The sequence below is a fragment of the Gadus macrocephalus genome, chromosome 13 (genome assembly GCF_031168955.1).
Source record: "Gadus macrocephalus chromosome 13, ASM3116895v1".
In the NCBI taxonomy this organism is placed as follows: Eukaryota; Metazoa; Chordata; class Actinopteri; order Gadiformes; family Gadidae; genus Gadus; species Gadus macrocephalus.
Genome location: NC_082394.1, coordinates 8,383,045 through 8,406,277, shown reverse-complemented (window position 1 = coordinate 8,406,277; position 23,233 = coordinate 8,383,045). Strand labels below are relative to the sequence as shown.

Here is a 23,233-nt window from a genome sequence, read left to right as displayed (position 1 = left end):
AGGATTGAAATGGTGGCCAGAGGTTCAATATGGTTGTTGCTGATGTTTGTCTCTGCTATGTATGAAATGATTTGGACAGTATATTTTCTCTAAGATGATATCAAAAAACTGCACTTAAGGCTTTGTTTGATTACAAAGATGTGTTTGCTGTATCGCCAATCAACATTTGCGGCAACTGTAGGGAATAGATTTTGGTTTAAAGCTATATAAATTATTGAAGAAACTAAAAAAACGTTTCCCCCATCCTTGTTGGGTCACTTATCAAACCCTTCGTAACAGCTCAGTTAATTATCAATATTACTGTCATGCAGATTCACTTTGTAGGCTCAAGGCTAAACTAATGCAATGCTCTACTGTCTTGTGTGCAAAGTGAGCATTTATACTCTCTTAATTGCAGGCAATAATTCCATATAGTCAAAAGATGAATGTCAATATTTTTTTATTTCCGAGTGAACACATGAATCTTAAATGGATCAAAAGTGGTGAACCGCAATCTTGGCTTGATACATTTCCACACTGTAAGACTACGATGTCAACTACAGCGAAATTCTAACAGTAATCTACTGCATTTAGGTTTTAAAGTACAATGCTGTGGAAAAACTGTGCATTGTGGGTATCTCAATGATCGTTCAAGCATTTAATCAGTCAGTGCAGATTAAATGGTGGTAACTCTCTATTCCTTTGATTTGATCGTCCTAGCGTTTGATCATTCTGAGCATCGAAGGCCCTTCCATAGAGCTCCGTAGCAGAACTTTAAGCAGGAGCTTCCGGAAGGTCCTGTCTCTGAGGCCGTAGATGAGCTGGGCTGATGAGCAGAGGCAGGATCTGGATGAGGATGAACAGTGAGAAGTGAATAGATAATGCCCCTTCCGGAAAGAGAGAGGACAAACCTTCCACAAACAAGGGCCACAGGTACGTGAGCATGCTCGTAGCAGCTGAAAGCCGTGGAGTACCACTGTGTTCCTTGTCTTTTTGGCATCTGCTGAAGCACCCTTGGCAGCGAATAGGATTTTGAAATATGTGTAGAAGAGGATGAACCAGACAAGGACCAGGAAGATGATGTAGGAGGCGTCCCTCTTCTCCTTGAGGAGGGGGTTTCTGAAGACTCTGTCCCCAACACAGAAGACCCTGGATAGGAAGAAACCCAGGGGCTCCGTCCCGAGCGCCACAAAGACATCTGGTAGGGCGGCGAGCCAGCTCATCACCTCAAGCCAATAACCAGGTAGGTCTTCTTCACCGAGCACACTGGGTATGGTGGAGAGGAAAGCAGACGGCGATGTAGCCCTGCAGCGCCATCACCGCTAGGTTCAACGGTGTGTTAGTGTTAGTGCAGACGATGATTAGGAGCAGGCAGATGCAGATTGCCACATTGATGTTGAACAAGAGGTCAGTCAGCAGCAGCAGGGACATTTGGGAGAGAAGGAGCATGTCATTGACCACCAGGTGCATGAAGAGGATGTAAAAGAGAGTTCAGGTGCAGCCCCTGGCAGCAAGGAGAAGAGACATATGCACAAATATTAAAATCAAGAAGCCACATGGTCAGATCATGGAAGGGGTAATTTTTTTTTTCTATGCTAAATATCCCTTGAATTCTTTGTCCCATTAATTTTTCTCATTTTAATGCTCTTATCAACATGGAGAAGTGCATCAGCTTGCCTTGTGCAAATGTTTTTTTATTGATAACAACATTGGCATATACTGATCAAAACAGGACGGTACAAAAAAAAAGCCTATAATGCAATTTAACGATGAACATAGAAAGATATGCCTTGAACATAGCAGTCAGGCTACTGCTTCTTTGTTCTGAGCCCAAAAAAAATAAATAATAATAATTTGCGTTAATCGCGCGTTAAAAAATTTAACGCCGTTAAAATTGGTTTGCGTTAACGCCGTTAATAACGCGTTTAACTGACAGCTCTAATATATATATATATATATATATATATGATACATTTTAATAAATACTGTTACGACCACTGTCACAGTATATTAATAGTATTTATAACTATTATGCAAACAGTAAAACCCCCGTATAAAAGTCATTCCATCAATCTCAGAATGTGTTAAAATGTTCCCTTTTTCCATTTAGCAATTCCATAATATATTATTTAAATCAACTTCCAATAATCACTAAAAAATGTGGTGGAAAATGTATATTATAAAAAATTGATCATTAGAATATATTATTATGATAAGAGTTACAATATTTTAACAAAAAATTGAAGTTTGAAAAGACATTTCAATTCGTTGATCAGAAATAATCAGGAACCAGAGGAACCTGAACAAACTGACATGGTTCCTGTGGAAGGTGTGCACCATGAGGTCATTGTAGTTGATGGAGATGCAAAGAGCCGCAGCCATGACATTCTTGGTAACGCCAGACCACGTATCCCGGTATAAGACCACTGTGAAGTTACCGTTCGATGAACCATCCATCTGTAGGATAATCCTGTGACCATAGGGAAACAAATTCAACAACAATTTAAATGAGATTCCAAACGAGTTTCTTTGAATAATCGGCAAGTTTACAATAAATGTAAACTTATTTTTAAGGGTCAAATAATTAACGTTAATTACATTAATGCAATGTATGTTAGCTATAGGGTTAGGGTTAAACCTTAAATATTTGTCATTAATGTTTAAGTATTGTACCCTTTTTTGTAAAATGTTACAGCTAAGGCCCACCACAATCCCAACCAACCATTCACTGCATACCCACATATAATTGTAGTGCATGATTATGAAAAACATCACACACACATTACTCAGTTATTGACACAAAATATGCTTAAAATAAAGTAGATAAATAACTAAACTACTAAAAAAATCGGTACAACAAGCAGAATTTAGTTAAACAAAAACAGTTAAATATAAGGTGCTGTTTAGCATGTGCAATGTTCGCATACAGCAGAAGGCCCTGGAAGACATTGAAATATAGAAGTTTGAATATATACATTGGATATTGAATATTATTAGTAGATAAGTACATAGTGTAAATGAAGCTCACAGTTGAAAATAAATACAATGTCATCAGTGTTTGAGAGAGTCATTCAGCTGATGGTCTGTGGATAAAAACTGTTTTTAGGTCTGGTTGTTGTGGCTTTCACGCTCCTGTAGCGTCTGCCAGATGGTAGCATTGTGTGCAGTGTGTGCTGGGGGTGTGTAGTGTCCTTGGTGATGTTGTGTGCCCTCTTTGTATCCCTCTTTAATAACTATAAAGCTAGGGTGCTAACTAGGACTAAGAGGAGTGAGCACATCACCCCTATCCTAAGGTCCTTACACTGGCTTCCTGTTATTTATAGAATTGAATTTAAAGCTCTACTTCTTGTTTTTAAAGCACTAAATGGCATTGGACCAAACTATATACTATGTAAAAAATATATATATATACATACACGACATGTTCATACAGCACATCTTTTCTCCCTTTATTTTTTATAGCATATGTGATTACATTGAAGGTCTTTCATTATATTGCTTGCATGTACTTCTTCACTTTAAATGATACTGTTGTCTTTTTCTCTGTAAAGCACATTGAACTGCTTGGTGTAAGAAATGCGCTATACAAGAAAAAATGTATCTGGAACATCTGGAATACTACAACGGTAATATTTTGCTTGTTTCTTTTATTATTTAGAATCCTGCTTTGTGATTGTGACGGTTTGGTTTGGTTTTTATGATGACTTGACTTCACACATCAAATATCTACTGAGATAGTTTCGGAACTTCTTATCTCTTACTCCATAAATAATGGGGCTTAGGAAGCGTGGCATGACCTGAATTAAGACATATAAGGCGAACCTACTGTCGTAGATATGCTGGGGGAAAAGGTACAGCAGGGCCGCCTGAAATAGGGGCCTTATGTAAATCATCATGCAGAGCAGGAGCTGGAAGCCATGCAGAAGCAGAGTGTTCCTCGCCTTCTTCACATCTGCGTTGGCCGCCTTGGCCGCGAACAGAACATTGAAATAGGTGAAGAACAAGGTTAGCCAGACCACAACTAGACAGATGATGTGGGAGGTGTTCCTCTTCTGGATGCTGCTCCTGAAGACTGTGTCCCGCATACAGAAAACCCTGGTATGAAAGAAGCTTGGAGGCTCCACTATCACGAGCAGGAAGATGTCGGGTAGGATGGAGATGGCACTCGCCCCCCAAATCAAACCTATCAGGATGTAGGTTCTCTTCACAGTGCAAATCTGTAGGTAACGCATAGGGAAGCACACAGCTACATAGCACTCCACTGCCATACAGGCCAGGTTGAGAGGGGTGTTGAGGGTAGTGCAGATGGCGATGACCAGCAGGAGGCAGCAGAAAGAAACGTTGATGGTGTTGAAGATGTACCAGATAGCGATCAGAAGCCCAGACAACGACAGCTGGATGATATCGTTGAGAACCAGGTGGATGAAGAGGATGTATCGAGGGTCCACCCTAAAGAGCTGCAGGAGAAAGAGGTAGTAATGGTTAGGGTATTCCACTCCAAGCAGAAACATTGTTAAATCATCAACGTCGACCGTCTCCCTCCCTCCCTGCACCTTAAAAGGTTGCAGGATTCATACAGCCCTTCTTCACATCTTCACACCTACATGTAAGAACTATTATATGAGTTTGAGTTTAAAGAGATGCCAAAATAATTCACCAGCTATCAGTGAGTGTAATGTGCCATTACAATATCTGTTCAAGTTGACGGCCCGTGTCTGCATGACCCAATACATATTTTAGAGCGCTCCCAGTTCATCTCTCATCCATCCGGGAAGCTCTTCCCTGCATGGTTCAGGGAATCCATCTTTCCTATCAAAAACAGTTGCATGAAAAGTGACCCTTCTCAATGGCAGAGAAACCTAGGGATGGAGCAAAGTAGAGCGAGGGGATGATTTGTGTTTTTTTTTTCTTTTAAAATCTTGTGCTCTTTCCTGCCGCCTCTCTTTACAACTTATCAATCTTAGCTACATCACCTTAATCTACTATATCTTTATTCACTTTTAGCTGCTTTGGATAAAAGACAACATTTCTAATATTAAATATATGACTCAGTCTCTACTGACAGAATCAGAATGACAGGCCAAGCACACACACACACACACACACACACACACACACACACACACACACACACACACACACACACACACACACACACACACACACACACACAAAATGTTGCAAGATTCCTTCATAGCAAGAGCATAGACATTGCATAAACACAACCTAAAGGTCACGTTAAGCATGTGTCAATATACTGTGTTAAGGAAACTGAAAAGGGCCACCACGAATAGCAGTCTTTCCATCAACCGCCCCTCCACACTTTATAGCATATAATTCCAAAAGCCAAAACTATACAATCTGAAATCTAAAAAACGATTTCTGGAGCAATATCAATGCTACACTGTGCTGTGCTGTCCTTAACCTACCTGTTAGCCTCCTTAGGCAAGACGTTTTAAGCTTTACCTGCTCCTAAATGGCCCTGCTCCATATTCACTATCTAGCCCCTACCCACACCTCAATGACCTGCTGCTGTTTTCCGTGTCCAACCTCTACGTTGTCTACCTATCCTTTATGACCCTTCTCTGTAATCACTGTGTCAGGCTATTGTGAGCAAGGTACCTGATGTTTGGTGAAGGTGTGGACCAGGGTGCCGTTGATGTAGTTGATGGAGATGCAGAGCGCCACGAGAACGACGTTCTTGGCGACGACTGTAGAATACGTTTCTGTAAAAAGGAGAGCTGAGGAATTTCTCCCGACCAACGACTCATTCAGTGTTCTGAGGTCTCTTACCCTATACCTGGAAGAACAGATTCAGTAGTAACATTTATTCTAATGTTAATATCACATTAAATTGCTTGCCTTTTACCTTTTTTTTCATAAATTATTTAAAAAAAGTTAAGTCTACATTCTAGTATTACTTCTAGTACATACTATGAGGGTAATACTAATACAGTTCGGATTAGTAAATTTAGTAAGCATCTTTTAAATACAAAACCATACTCGTCCATCTCTGCTAGGTGTCTTGCCAATACTGACCCTTGCCAATACTGTTCGCAGAATACCATCGTTCATATAGAACCTGTTAAAGTCCTAGGGGCTTGTAAAACGTGTGTGTGTGTGTGTGTGTGTGTGTGTGTGTGTGTGTGTGTGTGTGTGTGTGTGTGTTTGAGTGTGTGCGTGTACGTGTGTGTGTGTGTGTGTGTGTGTGTGTGTGTGTGTGTGTGTGTGTGTGTGTGTCTGTGTGTGTGTGTGTGTGTGTGTGTTTGTGTGTGTGTGTGTGTGTGTGTGTGTGTGTGTGTGTGTGTGTGTGTGTGTGTGTGTGTGTGTGTGTGTGTGTGTGTGTGTGTGTGTGTGTGTGTGTGTGTGTGTGTGTGTGTGTGTGTGTGTGCGTGTGTGTGTGTGTGTGTGTGTGTGTGTGTGTGTGTCTGTATGTGTGTGTGTGTGTGTGTGTGTGTGTGTGTGTGTGTGTGTGTGAAACCTAAGTGAAATAAAGAAAAAGCTGAACATTTTACTTTTTACTTACTTCACCCTAAATATTACTCATTGCTCAAAACATTTCAAAAGAATATGATTTTTGTGATCTAGTCTTTAGGTACCCTATACATGCATTATAAATACTCTTACACCTTTGACACTATACTTGGGCGCACACCGAACTGCACTTTAAGATCACTTTTATTCTGCATATATTTAAAGGACAATTCCGGTATTTTGAACATTGAGCCCCCTTTCTGGTTTGTTTAGGATGAAATAGAGTGGGTGACACCGAAATTTGAACTATTAGTCCTTTCTCGGGTATTTGGCTCATTTTTAATCGCTCCTGCCTGCTTCACAATGGTTGTCTGTGTGCATACACAAACCTGTCAACCCAGCAACCCTAAACGTTCGTTTTCAAAAATGTGCAAGTAACCGAGTGGTTAGTGGCATTCGTGAAGTTTAAAAAAAAAATATCGGCGCAATATATGTTTTCCATCCGTGTTAGTTGCTAAATTGAACTATTTTTTCAGATGCCTCACAACCGCATATAAACTTCCGCACAAGGTCCCACTCCGTGCAGCACCTACTTTCGACTTCCGTCGGCATCTGCCTGCACTTCCCACAGCACACCACCCGCCCGTGATCCTGGGGGGACCGCTTCAGCCGGAGCTTCAGGCGCCTCCGTAGCCCTAGCCTCCATCTCACGTAGCTCCGCCGTCAAAATCGAGTGCGTCCTCCAGAAGCCACCTTTCATAATCCATTTTCAGTGATTTTCTATGTGATTTTCCCTAATCCGAAGTGCTCACGGTACAAGACTTCAAACCAACGTAAACAGCCCACCTTTCCGGTTCGGCGGAGTAATATCATCGTGCAGTAATGAGTCTTCCAACTGAAATCAACTGGCGATAAATGTGTAATAAAACACGACAGAAATCATATATTGCGCCGATAATTTTTTTTTAAACTTCACGAATGTCACTAACCACTCGGTTACTTGCACATTTTTGAAAACGAACGTTTAGGGTTGCTGGGTTGACAGGTTTGTGTATGCACACAGACAACCATTGTGAAGCAGGCAGGAGCGATTCAAAATGAGCCAAATACCCGAGAAAGGACTAATAGTTAAAATTTCGGTGTCACCCACTCTATTTCATCCTAAACAAACCAGAAAGGGGGCTCAATGTTCAAAATACCGGAATTGTCCTTTAAGGATTGTTTTCCTAGTTTGTAAATTAACTTTAGGTTCACATTTAGAACACCATTACACTATTTTTATGATACTTGGAGGAATTTTACGTAGTTTTATGTAGTAAACGATCACTTTTATACACATTTAAGTTATAATTAATGCAATAAGATAAATCCATAATTTGCACTTGTTGATGCTCCCTAGTTTTCGATGAGTATTCAGTTTGGTATTTTTTCCTCTGAAACATTGAAGTGATAGCCTGGGAACCAGATGGATCTGAGAGCTAATTTAATATTTGTTCTGACAGGTTGTCTGGCCCGCCTCCCGATCAGACAGGTTTCTAGCCATAATAGCCTGGTTCAGGTCAATCATAACCATATATCTATATGGGCAGGATTGAAATGGTGGCCAGAGGTTCAATATGGTTGTTGCTGATGTTTGTCTCTGCTATGTATGAAATGATTTGGACAGTATATTTTCTCTAAGATGATATCAAAAAACTGCACTTAAGGCTTTGTTTGATTACAAAGATGTGTTTGCTGTATCGCCAATCAACATTTGCGGCAACTGTAGGGAATAGATTTTGGTTTAAAGCTATATAAATTATTGAAGAAACTAAAAAAACTTTTCCCCCATCCTTGTTGGGTCACTTATCAAACCCTTCGTAACAGCTCAGTTAATTATCAATATTACTGTCATGCAGATTCACTTTGTAGGCTCAAGGCTAAACTAATGCAATGCTCTACTGTCTTGTGTGCAAAGTGAGCATTTATACTCTCTTAATTGCAGGCAATAATTCCATATAGTCAAAAGATGAATGTCAATATTTTTTTATTTCCGAGTGAACACATGAATCTTAAATGGATCAAAAGTGGTGAACCGCAATCTTGGCTTGATACATTTCCACACTGTAAGACTACGATGTCAACTACAGCGAAATTCTAACAGTAATCTACTGCATTTAGGTTTTAAAGTACAATGCTGTGGAAAAACTGTGCATTGTGGGTATCTCAATGATCGTTCAAGCATTTAATCAGTCAGTGCAGATTAAATGGTGGTAACTCTCTATTCCTTTGATTTGATCGTCCTAGCGTTTGATCATTCTGAGCATCGAAGGCCCTTCCATAGAGCTCCGTAGCAGAACTTTAAGCAGGAGCTTCCGGAAGGTCCTGTCTCTGAGGCCGTAGATGAGCTGGGCTGATGAGCAGAGGCAGGATCTGGATGAGGATGAACAGTGAGAAGTGAATAGATAATGCCCCTTCCGGAAAGAGAGAGGACAAACCTTCCACAAACAAGGGCCACAGGTACGTGAGCATGCTCGTAGCAGCTGAAAGCCGTGGAGTACCACTGTGTTCCTTGTCTTTTTGGCATCTGCTGAAGCACCCTTGGCAGCGAATAGGATTTTGAAATATGTGTAGAAGAGGATGAACCAGACAAGGACCAGGAAGATGATGTAGGAGGCGTCCCTCTTCTCCTTGAGGAGGGGGTTTCTGAAGACTCTGTCCCCAACACAGAAGACCCTGGATAGGAAGAAACCCAGGGGCTCCGTCCCGAGCGCCACAAAGACATCTGGTAGGGCGGCGAGCCAGCTCATCACCTCAAGCCAATAACCAGGTAGGTCTTCTTCACCGAGCACACTGGGTATGGTGGAGAGGAAAGCAGACGGCGATGTAGCCCTGCAGCGCCATCACCGCTAGGTTCAACGGTGTGTTAGTGTTAGTGCAGACGATGATTAGGAGCAGGCAGATGCAGATTGCCACATTGATGTTGAACAAGAGGTCAGTCAGCAGCAGCAGGGACATTTGGGAGAGAAGGAGCATGTCATTGACCACCAGGTGCATGAAGAGGATGTAAAAGAGAGTTCAGGTGCAGCCCCTGGCAGCAAGGAGAAGAGACATATGCACAAATATTAAAATCAAGAAGCCACATGGTCAGATCATGGAAGGGGTAATTTTTTTTTTCTATGCTAAATATCCCTTGAATTCTTTGTCCCATTAATTTTTCTCATTTTAATGCTCTTATCAACATGGAGAAGTGCATCAGCTTGCCTTGTGCAAATGTTTTTTTATTGATAACAACATTGGCATATACTGATCAAAACAGGACGGTACAAAAAAAAAGCCTATAATGCAATTTAACGATGAACATAGAAAGATATGCCTTGAACATAGCAGTCAGGCTACTGCTTCTTTGTTCTGAGCCCAAAAAAAATAAATAATAATAATTTGCGTTAATCGCGCGTTAAAAAATTTAACGCCGTTAAAATTGGTTTGCGTTAACGCCGTTAATAACGCGTTTAACTGACAGCTCTAATATATATATATATATATATATATATGATACATTTTAATAAATACTGTTACGACCACTGTCACAGTATATTAATAGTATTTATAACTATTATGCAAACAGTAAAACCCCCGTATAAAAGTCATTCCATCAATCTCAGAATGTGTTAAAATGTTCCCTTTTTCCATTTAGCAATTCCATAATATATTATTTAAATCAACTTCCAATAATCACTAAAAAATGTGGTGGAAAATGTATATTATAAAAAATTGATCATTAGAATATATTATTATGATAAGAGTTACAATATTTTAACAAAAAATTGAAGTTTGAAAAGACATTTCAATTCGTTGATCAGAAATAATCAGGAACCAGAGGAACCTGAACAAACTGACATGGTTCCTGTGGAAGGTGTGCACCATGAGGTCATTGTAGTTGATGGAGATGCAAAGAGCCGCAGCCATGACATTCTTGGTAACGCCAGACCACGTATCCCGGTATAAGACCACTGTGAAGTTACCGTTCGATGAACCATCCATCTGTAGGATAATCCTGTGACCATAGGGAAACAAATTCAACAACAATTTAAATGAGATTCCAAACGAGTTTCTTTGAATAATCGGCAAGTTTACAATAAATGTAAACTTATTTTTAAGGGTCAAATAATTAACGTTAATTACATTAATGCAATGTATGTTAGCTATAGGGTTAGGGTTAAACCTTAAATATTTGTCATTAATGTTTAAGTATTGTACCCTTTTTTGTAAAATGTTACAGCTAAGGCCCACCACAATCCCAACCAACCATTCACTGCATACCCACATATAATTGTAGTGCATGATTATGAAAAACATCACACACACATTACTCAGTTATTGACACAAAATATGCTTAAAATAAAGTAGATAAATAACTAAACTACTAAAAAAATCGGTACAACAAGCAGAATTTAGTTAAACAAAAACAGTTAAATATAAGGTGCTGTTTAGCATGTGCAATGTTCGCATACAGCAGAAGGCCCTGGAAGACATTGAAATATAGAAGTTTGAATATATACATTGGATATTGAATATTATTAGTAGATAAGTACATAGTGTAAATGAAGCTCACAGTTGAAAATAAATACAATGTCATCAGTGTTTGAGAGAGTCATTCAGCTGATGGTCTGTGGATAAAAACTGTTTTTAGGTCTGGTTGTTGTGGCTTTCACGCTCCTGTAGCGTCTGCCAGATGGTAGCATTGTGTGCAGTGTGTGCTGGGGGTGTGTAGTGTCCTTGGTGATGTTGTGTGCCCTCTTTGTATCCCTCTTTAATAACTATAAAGCTAGGGTGCTAACTAGGACTAAGAGGAGTGAGCACATCACCCCTATCCTAAGGTCCTTACACTGGCTTCCTGTTATTTATAGAATTGAATTTAAAGCTCTACTTCTTGTTTTTAAAGCACTAAATGGCATTGGACCAAACTATATACTATGTAAAAAATATATATATATACATACACGACATGTTCATACAGCACATCTTTTCTCCCTTTATTTTTTATAGCATATGTGATTACATTGAAGGTCTTTCATTATATTGCTTGCATGTACTTCTTCACTTTAAATGATACTGTTGTCTTTTTCTCTGTAAAGCACATTGAACTGCTTGGTGTAAGAAATGCGCTATACAAGAAAAAATGTATCTGGAACATCTGGAATACTACAACGGTAATATTTTGCTTGTTTCTTTTATTATTTAGAATCCTGCTTTGTGATTGTGACGGTTTGGTTTGGTTTTTATGATGACTTGACTTCACACATCAAATATCTACTGAGATAGTTTCGGAACTTCTTATCTCTTACTCCATAAATAATGGGGCTTAGGAAGCGTGGCATGACCTGAATTAAGACATATAAGGCGAACCTACTGTCGTAGATATGCTGGGGGAAAAGGTACAGCAGGGCCGCCTGAAATAGGGGCCTTATGTAAATCATCATGCAGAGCAGGAGCTGGAAGCCATGCAGAAGCAGAGTGTTCCTCGCCTTCTTCACATCTGCGTTGGCCGCCTTGGCCGCGAACAGAACATTGAAATAGGTGAAGAACAAGGTTAGCCAGACCACAACTAGACAGATGATGTGGGAGGTGTTCCTCTTCTGGATGCTGCTCCTGAAGACTGTGTCCCGCATACAGAAAACCCTGGTATGAAAGAAGCTTGGAGGCTCCACTATCACGAGCAGGAAGATGTCGGGTAGGATGGAGATGGCACTCGCCCCCCAAATCAAACCTATCAGGATGTAGGTTCTCTTCACAGTGCAAATCTGTAGGTAACGCATAGGGAAGCACACAGCTACATAGCACTCCACTGCCATACAGGCCAGGTTGAGAGGGGTGTTGAGGGTAGTGCAGATGGCGATGACCAGCAGGAGGCAGCAGAAAGAAACGTTGATGGTGTTGAAGATGTACCAGATAGCGATCAGAAGCCCAGACAACGACAGCTGGATGATATCGTTGAGAACCAGGTGGATGAAGAGGATGTATCGAGGGTCCACCCTAAAGAGCTGCAGGAGAAAGAGGTAGTAATGGTTAGGGTATTCCACTCCAAGCAGAAACATTGTTAAATCATCAACGTCGACCGTCTCCCTCCCTCCCTGCACCTTAAAAGGTTGCAGGATTCATACAGCCCTTCTTCACATCTTCACACCTACATGTAAGAACTATTATATGAGTTTGAGTTTAAAGAGATGCCAAAATAATTCACCAGCTATCAGTGAGTGTAATGTGCCATTACAATATCTGTTCAAGTTGACGGCCCGTGTCTGCATGACCCAATACATATTTTAGAGCGCTCCCAGTTCATCTCTCATCCATCCGGGAAGCTCTTCCCTGCATGGTTCAGGGAATCCATCTTTCCTATCAAAAACAGTTGCATGAAAAGTGACCCTTCTCAATGGCAGAGAAACCTAGGGATGGAGCAAAGTAGAGCGAGGGGATGATTTGTGTTTTTTTTTTCTTTTAAAATCTTGTGCTCTTTCCTGCCGCCTCTCTTTACAACTTATCAATCTTAGCTACATCACCTTAATCTACTATATCTTTATTCACTTTTAGCTGCTTTGGATAAAAGACAACATTTCTAATATTAAATATATGACTCAGTCTCTACTGACAGAATCAGAATGACAGGCCAAGCACACACACACACACACACACACACACACACACACACACACACACACACACACACACACACACACACACACACACACACACACACACACAAAATGTTGCAAGATTCCTTCATAGCAAGAGCATAGACATTGCATAAACACAACCTAAAGGTCACGTTAAGCATGTGTCAATATACTGTGTTAAGGAAACTGAAAAGGGCCACCACGAATAGCAGTCTTTCCATCAACCGCCCCTCCACACTTTATAGCATATAATTCCAAAAGCCAAAACTATACAATCTGAAATCTAAAAAACGATTTCTGGAGCAATATCAATGCTACACTGTGCTGTGCTGTCCTTAACCTACCTGTTAGCCTCCTTAGGCAAGACGTTTTAAGCTTTACCTGCTCCTAAATGGCCCTGCTCCATATTCACTATCTAGCCCCTACCCACACCTCAATGACCTGCTGCTGTTTTCCGTGTCCAACCTCTACGTTGTCTACCTATCCTTTATGACCCTTCTCTGTAATCACTGTGTCAGGCTATTGTGAGCAAGGTACCTGATGTTTGGTGAAGGTGTGGACCAGGGTGCCGTTGATGTAGTTGATGGAGATGCAGAGCGCCACGAGAACGACGTTCTTGGCGACGACTGTAGAATACGTTTCTGTAAAAAGGAGAGCTGAGGAATTTCTCCCGACCAACGACTCATTCAGTGTTCTGAGGTCTCTTACCCTATACCTGGAAGAACAGATTCAGTAGTAACATTTATTCTAATGTTAATATCACATTAAATTGCTTGCCTTTTACCTTTTTTTTCATAAATTATTTAAAAAAAGTTAAGTCTACATTCTAGTATTACTTCTAGTACATACTATGAGGGTAATACTAATACAGTTCGGATTAGTAAATTTAGTAAGCATCTTTTAAATACAAAACCATACTCGTCCATCTCTGCTAGGTGTCTTGCCAATACTGACCCTTGCCAATACTGTTCGCAGAATACCATCGTTCATATAGAACCTGTTAAAGTCCTAGGGGCTTGTAAAACGTGTGTGTGTGTGTGTGTGTGTGTGTGTGTGTGTGTGTGTGTGTGTGTGTGTGTTTGAGTGTGTGCGTGTACGTGTGTGTGTGTGTGTGTGTGTGTGTGTGTGTGTGTGTGTGTGTGTGTGTGTGTGTGTGTCTGTGTGTGTGTGTGTGTGTGTGTGTTGTGTGTGTGTGTGTGTGTGTGTGTGTGTGTGTGTGTGTGTGTGTGTGTGTGTGTGTGTGTGTGTGTGTGTGTGTGTGTGTGTGTGTGTGTGTGTGTGTGTGTGTGTGTGTGCGTGTGTGTGTGTGTGTGTGTGTGTGTGTGTGTGTGTCTGTATGTGTGTGTGTGTGTGTGTGTGTGTGTGTGTGTGTGTGTGTGTGAAACCTAAGTGAAATAAAGAAAAAGCTGAACATTTTACTTTTTACTTACTTCACCCTAAATATTACTCATTGCTCAAAACATTTCAAAAGAATATGATTTTTGTGATCTAGTCTTTAGGTACCCTATACATGCATTATAAATACTCTTACACCTTTGACACTATACTTGGGCGCACACCGAACTGCACTTTAAGATCACTTTTATTCTGCATATATTTAAAGGACAATTCCGGTATTTTGAACATTGAGCCCCCTTTCTGGTTTGTTTAGGATGAAATAGAGTGGGTGACACCGAAATTTGAACTATTAGTCCTTTCTCGGGTATTTGGCTCATTTTTAATCGCTCCTGCCTGCTTCACAATGGTTGTCTGTGTGCATACACAAACCTGTCAACCCAGCAACCCTAAACGTTCGTTTTCAAAAATGTGCAAGTAACCGAGTGGTTAGTGGCATTCGTGAAGTTTAAAAAAAAAATATCGGCGCAATATATGTTTTCCATCCGTGTTAGTTGCTAAATTGAACTATTTTTTCAGATGCCTCACAACCGCATATAAACTTCCGCACAAGGTCCCACTCCGTGCAGCACCTACTTTCGACTTCCGTCGGCATCTGCCTGCACTTCCCACAGCACACCACCCGCCCGTGATCCTGGGGGGACCGCTTCAGCCGGAGCTTCAGGCGCCTCCGTAGCCCTAGCCTCCATCTCACGTAGCTCCGCCGTCAAAATCGAGTGCGTCCTCCAGAAGCCACCTTTCATAATCCATTTTCAGTGATTTTCTATGTGATTTTCCCTAATCCGAAGTGCTCACGGTACAAGACTTCAAACCAACGTAAACAGCCCACCTTTCCGGTTCGGCGGAGTAATATCATCGTGCAGTAATGAGTCTTCCAACTGAAATCAACTGGCGATAAATGTGTAATAAAACACGACAGAAATCATATATTGCGCCGATAATTTTTTTTTAAACTTCACGAATGTCACTAACCACTCGGTTACTTGCACATTTTTGAAAACGAACGTTTAGGGTTGCTGGGTTGACAGGTTTGTGTATGCACACAGACAACCATTGTGAAGCAGGCAGGAGCGATTCAAAATGAGCCAAATACCCGAGAAAGGACTAATAGTTAAAATTTCGGTGTCACCCACTCTATTTCATCCTAAACAAACCAGAAAGGGGGCTCAATGTTCAAAATACCGGAATTGTCCTTTAAGGATTGTTTTCCTAGTTTGTAAATTAACTTTAGGTTCACATTTAGAACACCATTACACTATTTTTATGATACTTGGAGGAATTTTACGTAGTTTTATGTAGTAAACGATCACTTTTATACACATTTAAGTTATAATTAATGCAATAAGATAAATCCATAATTTGCACTTGTTGATGCTCCCTAGTTTTCGATGAGTATTCAGTTTGGTATTTTTTCCTCTGAAACATTGAAGTGATAGCCTGGGAACCAGATGGATCTGAGAGCTAATTTAATATTTGTTCTGACAGGTTGTCTGGCCCGCCTCCCGATCAGACAGGTTTCTAGCCATAATAGCCTGGTTCAGGTCAATCATAACCATATATCTATATGGGCAGGATTGAAATGGTGGCCAGAGGTTCAATATGGTTGTTGCTGATGTTTGTCTCTGCTATGTATGAAATGATTTGGACAGTATATTTTCTCTAAGATGATATCAAAAAACTGCACTTAAGGCTTTGTTTGATTACAAAGATGTGTTTGCTGTATCGCCAATCAACATTTGCGGCAACTGTAGGGAATAGATTTTGGTTTAAAGCTATATAAATTATTGAAGAAACTAAAAAAACTTTTCCCCCATCCTTGTTGGGTCACTTATCAAACCCTTCGTAACAGCTCAGTTAATTATCAATATTACTGTCATGCAGATTCACTTTGTAGGCTCAAGGCTAAACTAATGCAATGCTCTACTGTCTTGTGTGCAAAGTGAGCATTTATACTCTCTTAATTGCAGGCAATAATTCCATATAGTCAAAAGATGAATGTCAATATTTTTTTATTTCCGAGTGAACACATGAATCTTAAATGGATCAAAAGTGGTGAACCGCAATCTTGGCTTGATACATTTCCACACTGTAAGACTACGATGTCAACTACAGCGAAATTCTAACAGTAATCTACTGCATTTAGGTTTTAAAGTACAATGCTGTGGAAAAACTGTGCATTGTGGGTATCTCAATGATCGTTCAAGCATTTAATCAGTCAGTGCAGATTAAATGGTGGTAACTCTCTATTCCTTTGATTTGATCGTCCTAGCGTTTGATCATTCTGAGCATCGAAGGCCCTTCCATAGAGCTCCGTAGCAGAACTTTAAGCAGGAGCTTCCGGAAGGTCCTGTCTCTGAGGCCGTAGATGAGCTGGGCTGATGAGCAGAGGCAGGATCTGGATGAGGATGAACAGTGAGAAGTGAATAGATAAAGCCCCTTCCGGAAAGAGAGAGGACAAACCTTCCACAAACAAGGGCCACAGGTACGTGAGCATGCTCGTAGCAGCTGAAAGCCGTGGAGTACCACTGTGTTCCTTGTCTTTTTGGCATCTGCTGAAGCACCCTTGGCAGCGAATAGGATTTTGAAATATGTGTAGAAGAGGATGAACCAGACAAGGACCAGGAAGATGATGTAGGAGGCGTCCCTCTTCTCCTTGAGGAGGGGGTTTCTGAAGACTCTGTCCCCAACACAGAAGACCCTGGATAGGAAGAAACCCAGGGGCTCCGTCCCGAGCGCCACAAAGACATCTGGTAGGGCGGCGAGCCAGCTCATCACCTCAAGCCAATAACCAGGTAGGTCTTCTTCACCGAGCACACTGGGTATGGTGGAGAGGAAAGCAGACGGCGATGTAGCCCTGCAGCGCCATCACCGCTAGGTTCAACGGTGTGTTAGTGTTAGTGCAGACGATGATTAGGAGCAGGCAGATGCAGATTGCCACATTGATGTTGAACAAGAGGTCAGTCAGCAGCAGCAGGGACATTTGGGAGAGAAGGAGCATGTCATTGACCACCAGGTGCATGAAGAGGATGTAAAAGAGAGTTCAGGTGCAGCCCCTGGCAGCAAGGAGAAGAGACATATGCACAAATATTAAAATCAAGAAGCCACATGGTCAGATCATGGAAGGGGTAATTTTTTTTTTCTATGCTAAATATCCCTTGAATTCTTTGTCCCATTAATTTTTCTCATTTTAATGCTCTTATCAACATGGAGAAGTGCATCAGCTTGCCTTGCGCAAATGTTTTTTTATTGATAACAACATTGGCATATACTGATCAAAACAGGACGGTACAAAAAAAAAGCCTATAATGCAATTTAACGATGAACATAGAAAGATATGCCTTGAACATAGCAGTCAGGCTACTGCTTCTTTGTTCTGAGCCCAAAAAAAATAAATAATAATAATTTGCGTTAATCGCGCGTTAAAAAATTTAACGCCGTTAAAATTGGTTTGCGTTAACGCCGTTAATAACGCGTTTAACTGACAGCTCTAATATATATATATATATATATATATATATATATGATACATTTTAATAAATACTGTTACGACCACTGTCACAGTATATTAATAGTATTTATAACTATTATGCAAACAGTAAAACCCCCGTATAAAAGTCATTCCATCAATCTCAGAATGTGTTAAAATGTTCCCTTTTTCCATTTAGCAATTCCATAATATATTATTTAAATCAACTTCCAATAATCACTAAAAAATGTGGTGGAAAATGTATATTATAAAAAATTGATCATTAGAATATTATTATGATAAGAGTTACAATATTTTAACAAAAAATTGAAGTTTGAAAAGACATTTCAATTCGTTGATCAGAAATAATCAGGAACCAGAGGAACCTGAACAAACTGACATGGTTCCTGTGGAAGGTGTGCACCATGAGGTCATTGTAGTTGATGGAGATGCAAAGAGCCGCAGCCATGACATTCTTGGTAACGCCAGACCACGTATCCCGGTATAAGACCACTGTGAAGTTACCGTTCGATGAACCATCCATCTGTAGGATAATCCTGTGACCATAGGGAAACAAATTCAACAACAATTTAAATGAGATTCCAAACGAGTTTCTTTGAATAATCGGCAAGTTTACAATAAATGTAAACTTATTTTTAAGGGTCAAATAATTAACGTTAATTACATTAATGCAATGTATGTTAGCTATAGGGTTAGGGTTAAACCTTAAATATTTGTCATTAATGTTTAAGTATTGTACCCTTTTTTGTAAAATGTTACAGCTAAGGCCCACCACAATCCCAACCAACCATTCACTGCATACCCACATATAATTGTAGTGCATGATTATGAAAAACATCACACACACATTACTCAGTTATTGACACAAAATATGCTTAAAATAAAGTAGATAAATAACTAAACTACTAAAAAAATCGGTACAACAAGCAGAATTTAGTTAAACAAAAACAGTTAAATATAAGGTGCTGTTTAGCATGTGCAATGTTCGCATACAGCAGAAGGCCCTGGAAGACATTGAAATATAGAAGTTTGAATATATACATTGGATATTGAATATTATTAGTAGATAAGTACATAGTGTAAATGAAGCTCACAGTTGAAAATAAATACAATGTCATCAGTGTTTGAGAGAGTCATTCAGCTGATGGTCTGTGGATAAAAACTGTTTTTAGGTCTGGTTGTTGTGGCTTTCACGCTCCTGTAGCGTCTGCCAGATGGTAGCATTGTGTGCAGTGTGTGCTGGGGGTGTGTAGTGTCCTTGGTGATGTTGTGTGCCCTCTTTGTATCCCTCTTTAATAACTATAAAGCAACTACAAGCTATACAAAACGCTGCTGCTAGGGTGCTAACTAGGACTAAGAGGAGTGAGCACATCACCCCTATCCTAAGGGCCTTACACTGGCCTCCTGTTATTTATAGAATTGAATTTAAAGCTCTACTTCTTGTTTTTAAAGCACTAAATGGCATTGGACCAAACTATATACAATATATATAAAAAATATATATATATACATACACGACATGTTCATACAGCACATCTTTTCTCCCTTTATTTTTTATAGTATATGTGTGATTTCATTGAAGGTCTTTCATTATATTGCTTGCATGTACTTCTTCACTATAAATAATAATAATAATAATAATAATAATACATTTAATTTAGAGGCGCCTTTCAAAACACCCAAGGTCACCTTACAGAGCATATAGTCATCATACAATTTTTTAAAAAACAAGACATTGTGGAAAAAGATAAATAAATAAATAAACATAAGCAATAAGAAATAAATAAAACAAAAACAGGACAAAACTAAAAAACAATCAAAACAGTGATCAGTTAGACGTTGTGTGCGAGTTTGAACAGTTGATACTGTTCTGATACAAATGATACTGTTGTCTTTTTCTCTGTAAAGCACATTGAACTGCTTGGTGTAAGAAATGCGCTATACAAAAAAAATTGTATCTGGAAAATCTGGAATACTATAACGGTAATATTTTGCTTGTTTCTTTTATTATTTAGAATCCTGCTTTGTGATTGTGATGGTTTGGTTTGGTTTTTATGATGACTTCACACATCAAATATCTACTGAGATAGTTCCGGAACTTCTTATCTCTTACTCCATAAACAATGGGGCTTAGGAAGCGTGGCATGACCTGAATGAAGACATATAAGGCGAACGTAATGTCGTAGAAATGCTGGGGGAAAAGGTACAGCAGGGCCGCCTGAAATAGGGGCATTATGTAAGTCATCATGCAGAGCAGGAGCTGGAAGCCATGCAGAAGCAGAGTGTTCCTCGCCTTCTTCACATCTGCGTTGGCCGCCTTGGCCGCGAACAGAACATTGAAATAGGTGAAGAACAAGGTTAGCCAGACCACAACTAGACAGATGATATGGGAGGTGTTCCTCTTCTGGATGCTGCTCCTGAAGACTGTGTCCCGGGAGCAGAGAACCCTGGTATGAAAGAAGCTTGGAGGCTCCACTATCACGAGCAGGAAGATGTCGGGTAGGATGGAGATGGCACTCGCCCCCCAAATCAAACCTATCAGGATGTAGGTTCTCTTCACAGTGCAAATCTGTAGGTAACGCATAGGGAAGCACACAGCTACATAGCACTCCACTGCCATACAGGCCAGGTTGAGAGGGGTGTTGAGGGTAGTGCAGATGGGGATGACCAGCAGGAGGCAGCAGAAAGAAACGTTGATGGTGTTGAAGATGTACCAGATAACGACCAGAAGCCCAGACAACGACAGCTGGATGATATCGTTGAGAACCAGGTGGATGAAGAGGATGTATCGAGGGTCCACCCTAAAGAGCTGCAGGAGAAAGAGGTAGTAATGGTTAGGGTATTCCACTCCAAGCAGAAACATTGTTAAATCATCAATGTCGACCGTCTCCCTCCCTCCCTGCACCTTCAAAGGATGTAGGATTCATACAGCCCTTCTTCACATCTTCACACCTACATGTAAGAACTATTGTATGAGGTCGAGTTTAAAGAGATGCCAAAATCATTCACCAGCTATCAGTGAGTGCTGTGCCATTACAATATCTGTTCAAGTTGACGGCCTGTGTCTGCATGACCCAATACATATTTTACAGCGCTCCCAGTTCATCTCTCATCCATCCGGGAAGCTCTTCCCTGCATGGTTCAGGGAATCCATCTTTCCTATCAAAAACAGTTGCATGAAAAGTGACCCTTCTCAATGGCAGAGAAACCTAGGGATGGAGCAAAGTAGAGCGAGGGGATGATTTGTGTTTTTTTTTTGTTTCAAAATCTTGTGCTCTTTCCCGCCGCCTCTCTTTACAACTTATCAATCTTAGCTACATCACCTTAATCTACCATATCTTTATTCACTTCTAGCTGCTTTGGATAAAAGACAACATTTCTAATATTAAATATATGACTCAGTCTCTACTGACAAACAGAATCAGAATGACAGGCCAAGCACACACACACACACACACACACACACACACACACACACACACACACACACACACACACACACACACACACACACAAAATGTTGCAATATTCCTTCATAGCAAGAGCATAGACATTGCATAAACACAACCTAAAGGTCACGTTAAGCATGTGTCAATATACTGTGTTAAGGAAACTGAAAAGGGCCACCACGAATAGCAGTCTTTCCATCAACCGCCCCTCCACACTTTATAGCATATAATTCCAAAAGCCAAAACTATACAATCCGAAATCTAAAAAACGATTTCTGGAGCAATATCAATGCTACACTGTGCTGTGCTGTCCTTAACCTACCTGTTAGCCTCCTTAGGCAAGACGTTTTAAGCTTTACCTGCTCCTAAATGGCCCTGCTCCATATTCACTATCTAGCCCCTACCCACACCTCAATGACCTGCTGCTGTTTTCCGTGTCCAACCTCTACGTTGTCTACCTATCCTTTATGACCCTTCTCTGTAATCACTGTGTCAGGCTATTGTGAGCAAGGTACCTGATGTTTGGTGAAGGTGTGGACCAGGGTGCCGTTGATGTAGTTGATGGAGATGCAGAGCGCCACGAGAACGACGTTCTTGGCGACGACTGTAGTAAACGTTTCTGTAATAAGGAGAGCTGAGGAATTTCTCCCGACCAACGACTCATTCAGTGTTCTGAGGTCTCTTACCCTATACCTGGAAGAACAGATTCAGTAGTAACATTTATTATAATGTTAATATCACATTAAATTGCTTGCCTTTTACTTTTTTTTAAATCAATTATTTAAAAAAAGTTAAGACGACATTCTAGTATTACTTCTAGTACATACTATGAGGGTAATACTAATACAGTTCGGATTAGTAAATTTAGTTAACATCTTTTAAATACAAAACCATACTCGTCCATCTCTGCTATATGTCTTGCCAAAACTGACCCTTGCCAATACTGTTCGCAGAATACCATCGTTTATATAGAACCTGTTAAAGTCCTTGGGGCTTGTAAAACGTGTGTGTGTGTGTGTGTGTGTGTGTGTGTGTGTGTGTGTGTGTGTGTGTGTGTATGTGTGTGTGTGTGTTTGAGTGTGTGCATGTGCGTGTGCGTGTACGTGTGCGTGTGTGTGTGTGTGTGTGTCCGTGTGCGTGTGTGTGTGTGCGTGTGTGTTTGTGTGTGTGTGTGTGTGTGTGCGTCTGTGTGTGTGTGTGTGTGTGTGTGTGTGTGTGTGTGTGTGTGTGTGTGTGTGTGTGTGTGTGTGTGTGTGTGTGTGTGTATGTGTGTGTGTGTGTGTGTGTGTGTGAAACCTAAATGAGGTCATTGTACGCACCATGAGGTCATTGTAGTTGATGGAGATGCAAAGAGCCGCAGCCATGACATTCTTGGTAACCACGTATCCCGGTATAAGACCACTGTGAAGTTACCGTTCGATGAACCATCCATCTGTAGGATAATTATGTGACCATAGGGAAACAAATTCAACATCAACAATTATTAAGCATTTAAATGAGATTCCAGATCAAGAGCCAGCTTGGAAACACTTTTAACAATAAATTATTTCTTATTTGTTTTGAATTAATCTTAAAAGGTACATACTTATTTTGTCATATGTAGGTATGTCAGTTCTCTTTCAGATCAACACAGTCTCACTCCGAGAACGTCAAATACCGACTGTTGGCAAAGGCCCTTTAGCGTCGGTCACTGACGGGAAAGGTACCCTTTTTATTCGCTCGGTGACGGTAAAGGTACCCTTCGGCGTCTTCTGCATACGGAATGGGGGGTGCCTCACTACGTCTCTAATAGACGC

At 40.5% G+C, this 23,233-nt stretch overlaps 3 protein-coding genes and 3 pseudogenes across 3 annotated transcripts; all 6 read right to left on the bottom strand.

Moving 5' to 3' along the window:
• Window positions 1-422: 422 nt before the first annotated feature.
• On the bottom strand, window positions 423-2,361 carry LOC132470980 (odorant receptor 131-2-like; annotated as a pseudogene).
• Window positions 2,362-3,350: 989 nt separating this feature from the next.
• LOC132470979 (odorant receptor 131-2-like) lies at window positions 3,351-4,490 on the bottom strand. The gene has a single exon (XM_060069941.1). It carries the CDS (start codon window positions 4,488-4,490, stop codon window positions 3,675-3,677), a length of 816 nt encoding a protein of 271 aa, XP_059925924.1. The 3' UTR covers window positions 3,351-3,674.
• A 3,972-nt stretch (window positions 4,491-8,462) lies between these two features.
• On the bottom strand, window positions 8,463-10,401 carry LOC132470978 (odorant receptor 131-2-like; annotated as a pseudogene).
• A 989-nt stretch (window positions 10,402-11,390) lies between these two features.
• On the bottom strand, window positions 11,391-12,530 carry LOC132470977 (odorant receptor 131-2-like). The gene has a single exon (XM_060069940.1). It carries the CDS (start codon window positions 12,528-12,530, stop codon window positions 11,715-11,717), a length of 816 nt encoding a protein of 271 aa, XP_059925923.1. The 3' UTR covers window positions 11,391-11,714.
• A 3,963-nt stretch (window positions 12,531-16,493) lies between these two features.
• On the bottom strand, window positions 16,494-18,436 carry LOC132470976 (odorant receptor 131-2-like; annotated as a pseudogene).
• A 1,445-nt stretch (window positions 18,437-19,881) lies between these two features.
• LOC132471239 (odorant receptor 131-2-like) lies at window positions 19,882-20,885 on the bottom strand. Its single transcript, XM_060070364.1, has one exon. It carries the CDS (start codon window positions 20,849-20,851, stop codon window positions 20,000-20,002), a length of 852 nt encoding a protein of 283 aa, XP_059926347.1. The 5' UTR covers window positions 20,852-20,885; the 3' UTR covers window positions 19,882-19,999.
• Between the last annotated feature and the right edge of the window lie 2,348 nt (window positions 20,886-23,233).

What these genes read in the sequence shown, in the direction of transcription:
- LOC132470979 (XM_060069941.1), bottom strand. Translation starts at nt 4,490, where the DNA reads ATGTTTCTGCTTGGAGTGGAATACCCTAACCATTACTACCTCTTTCTC.
- LOC132470977 (XM_060069940.1), bottom strand. Translation starts at nt 12,530, where the DNA reads ATGTTTCTGCTTGGAGTGGAATACCCTAACCATTACTACCTCTTTCTC.
- LOC132471239 (XM_060070364.1), bottom strand. Translation starts at nt 20,851, where the DNA reads ATGTTTCTGCTTGGAGTGGAATACCCTAACCATTACTACCTCTTTCTC.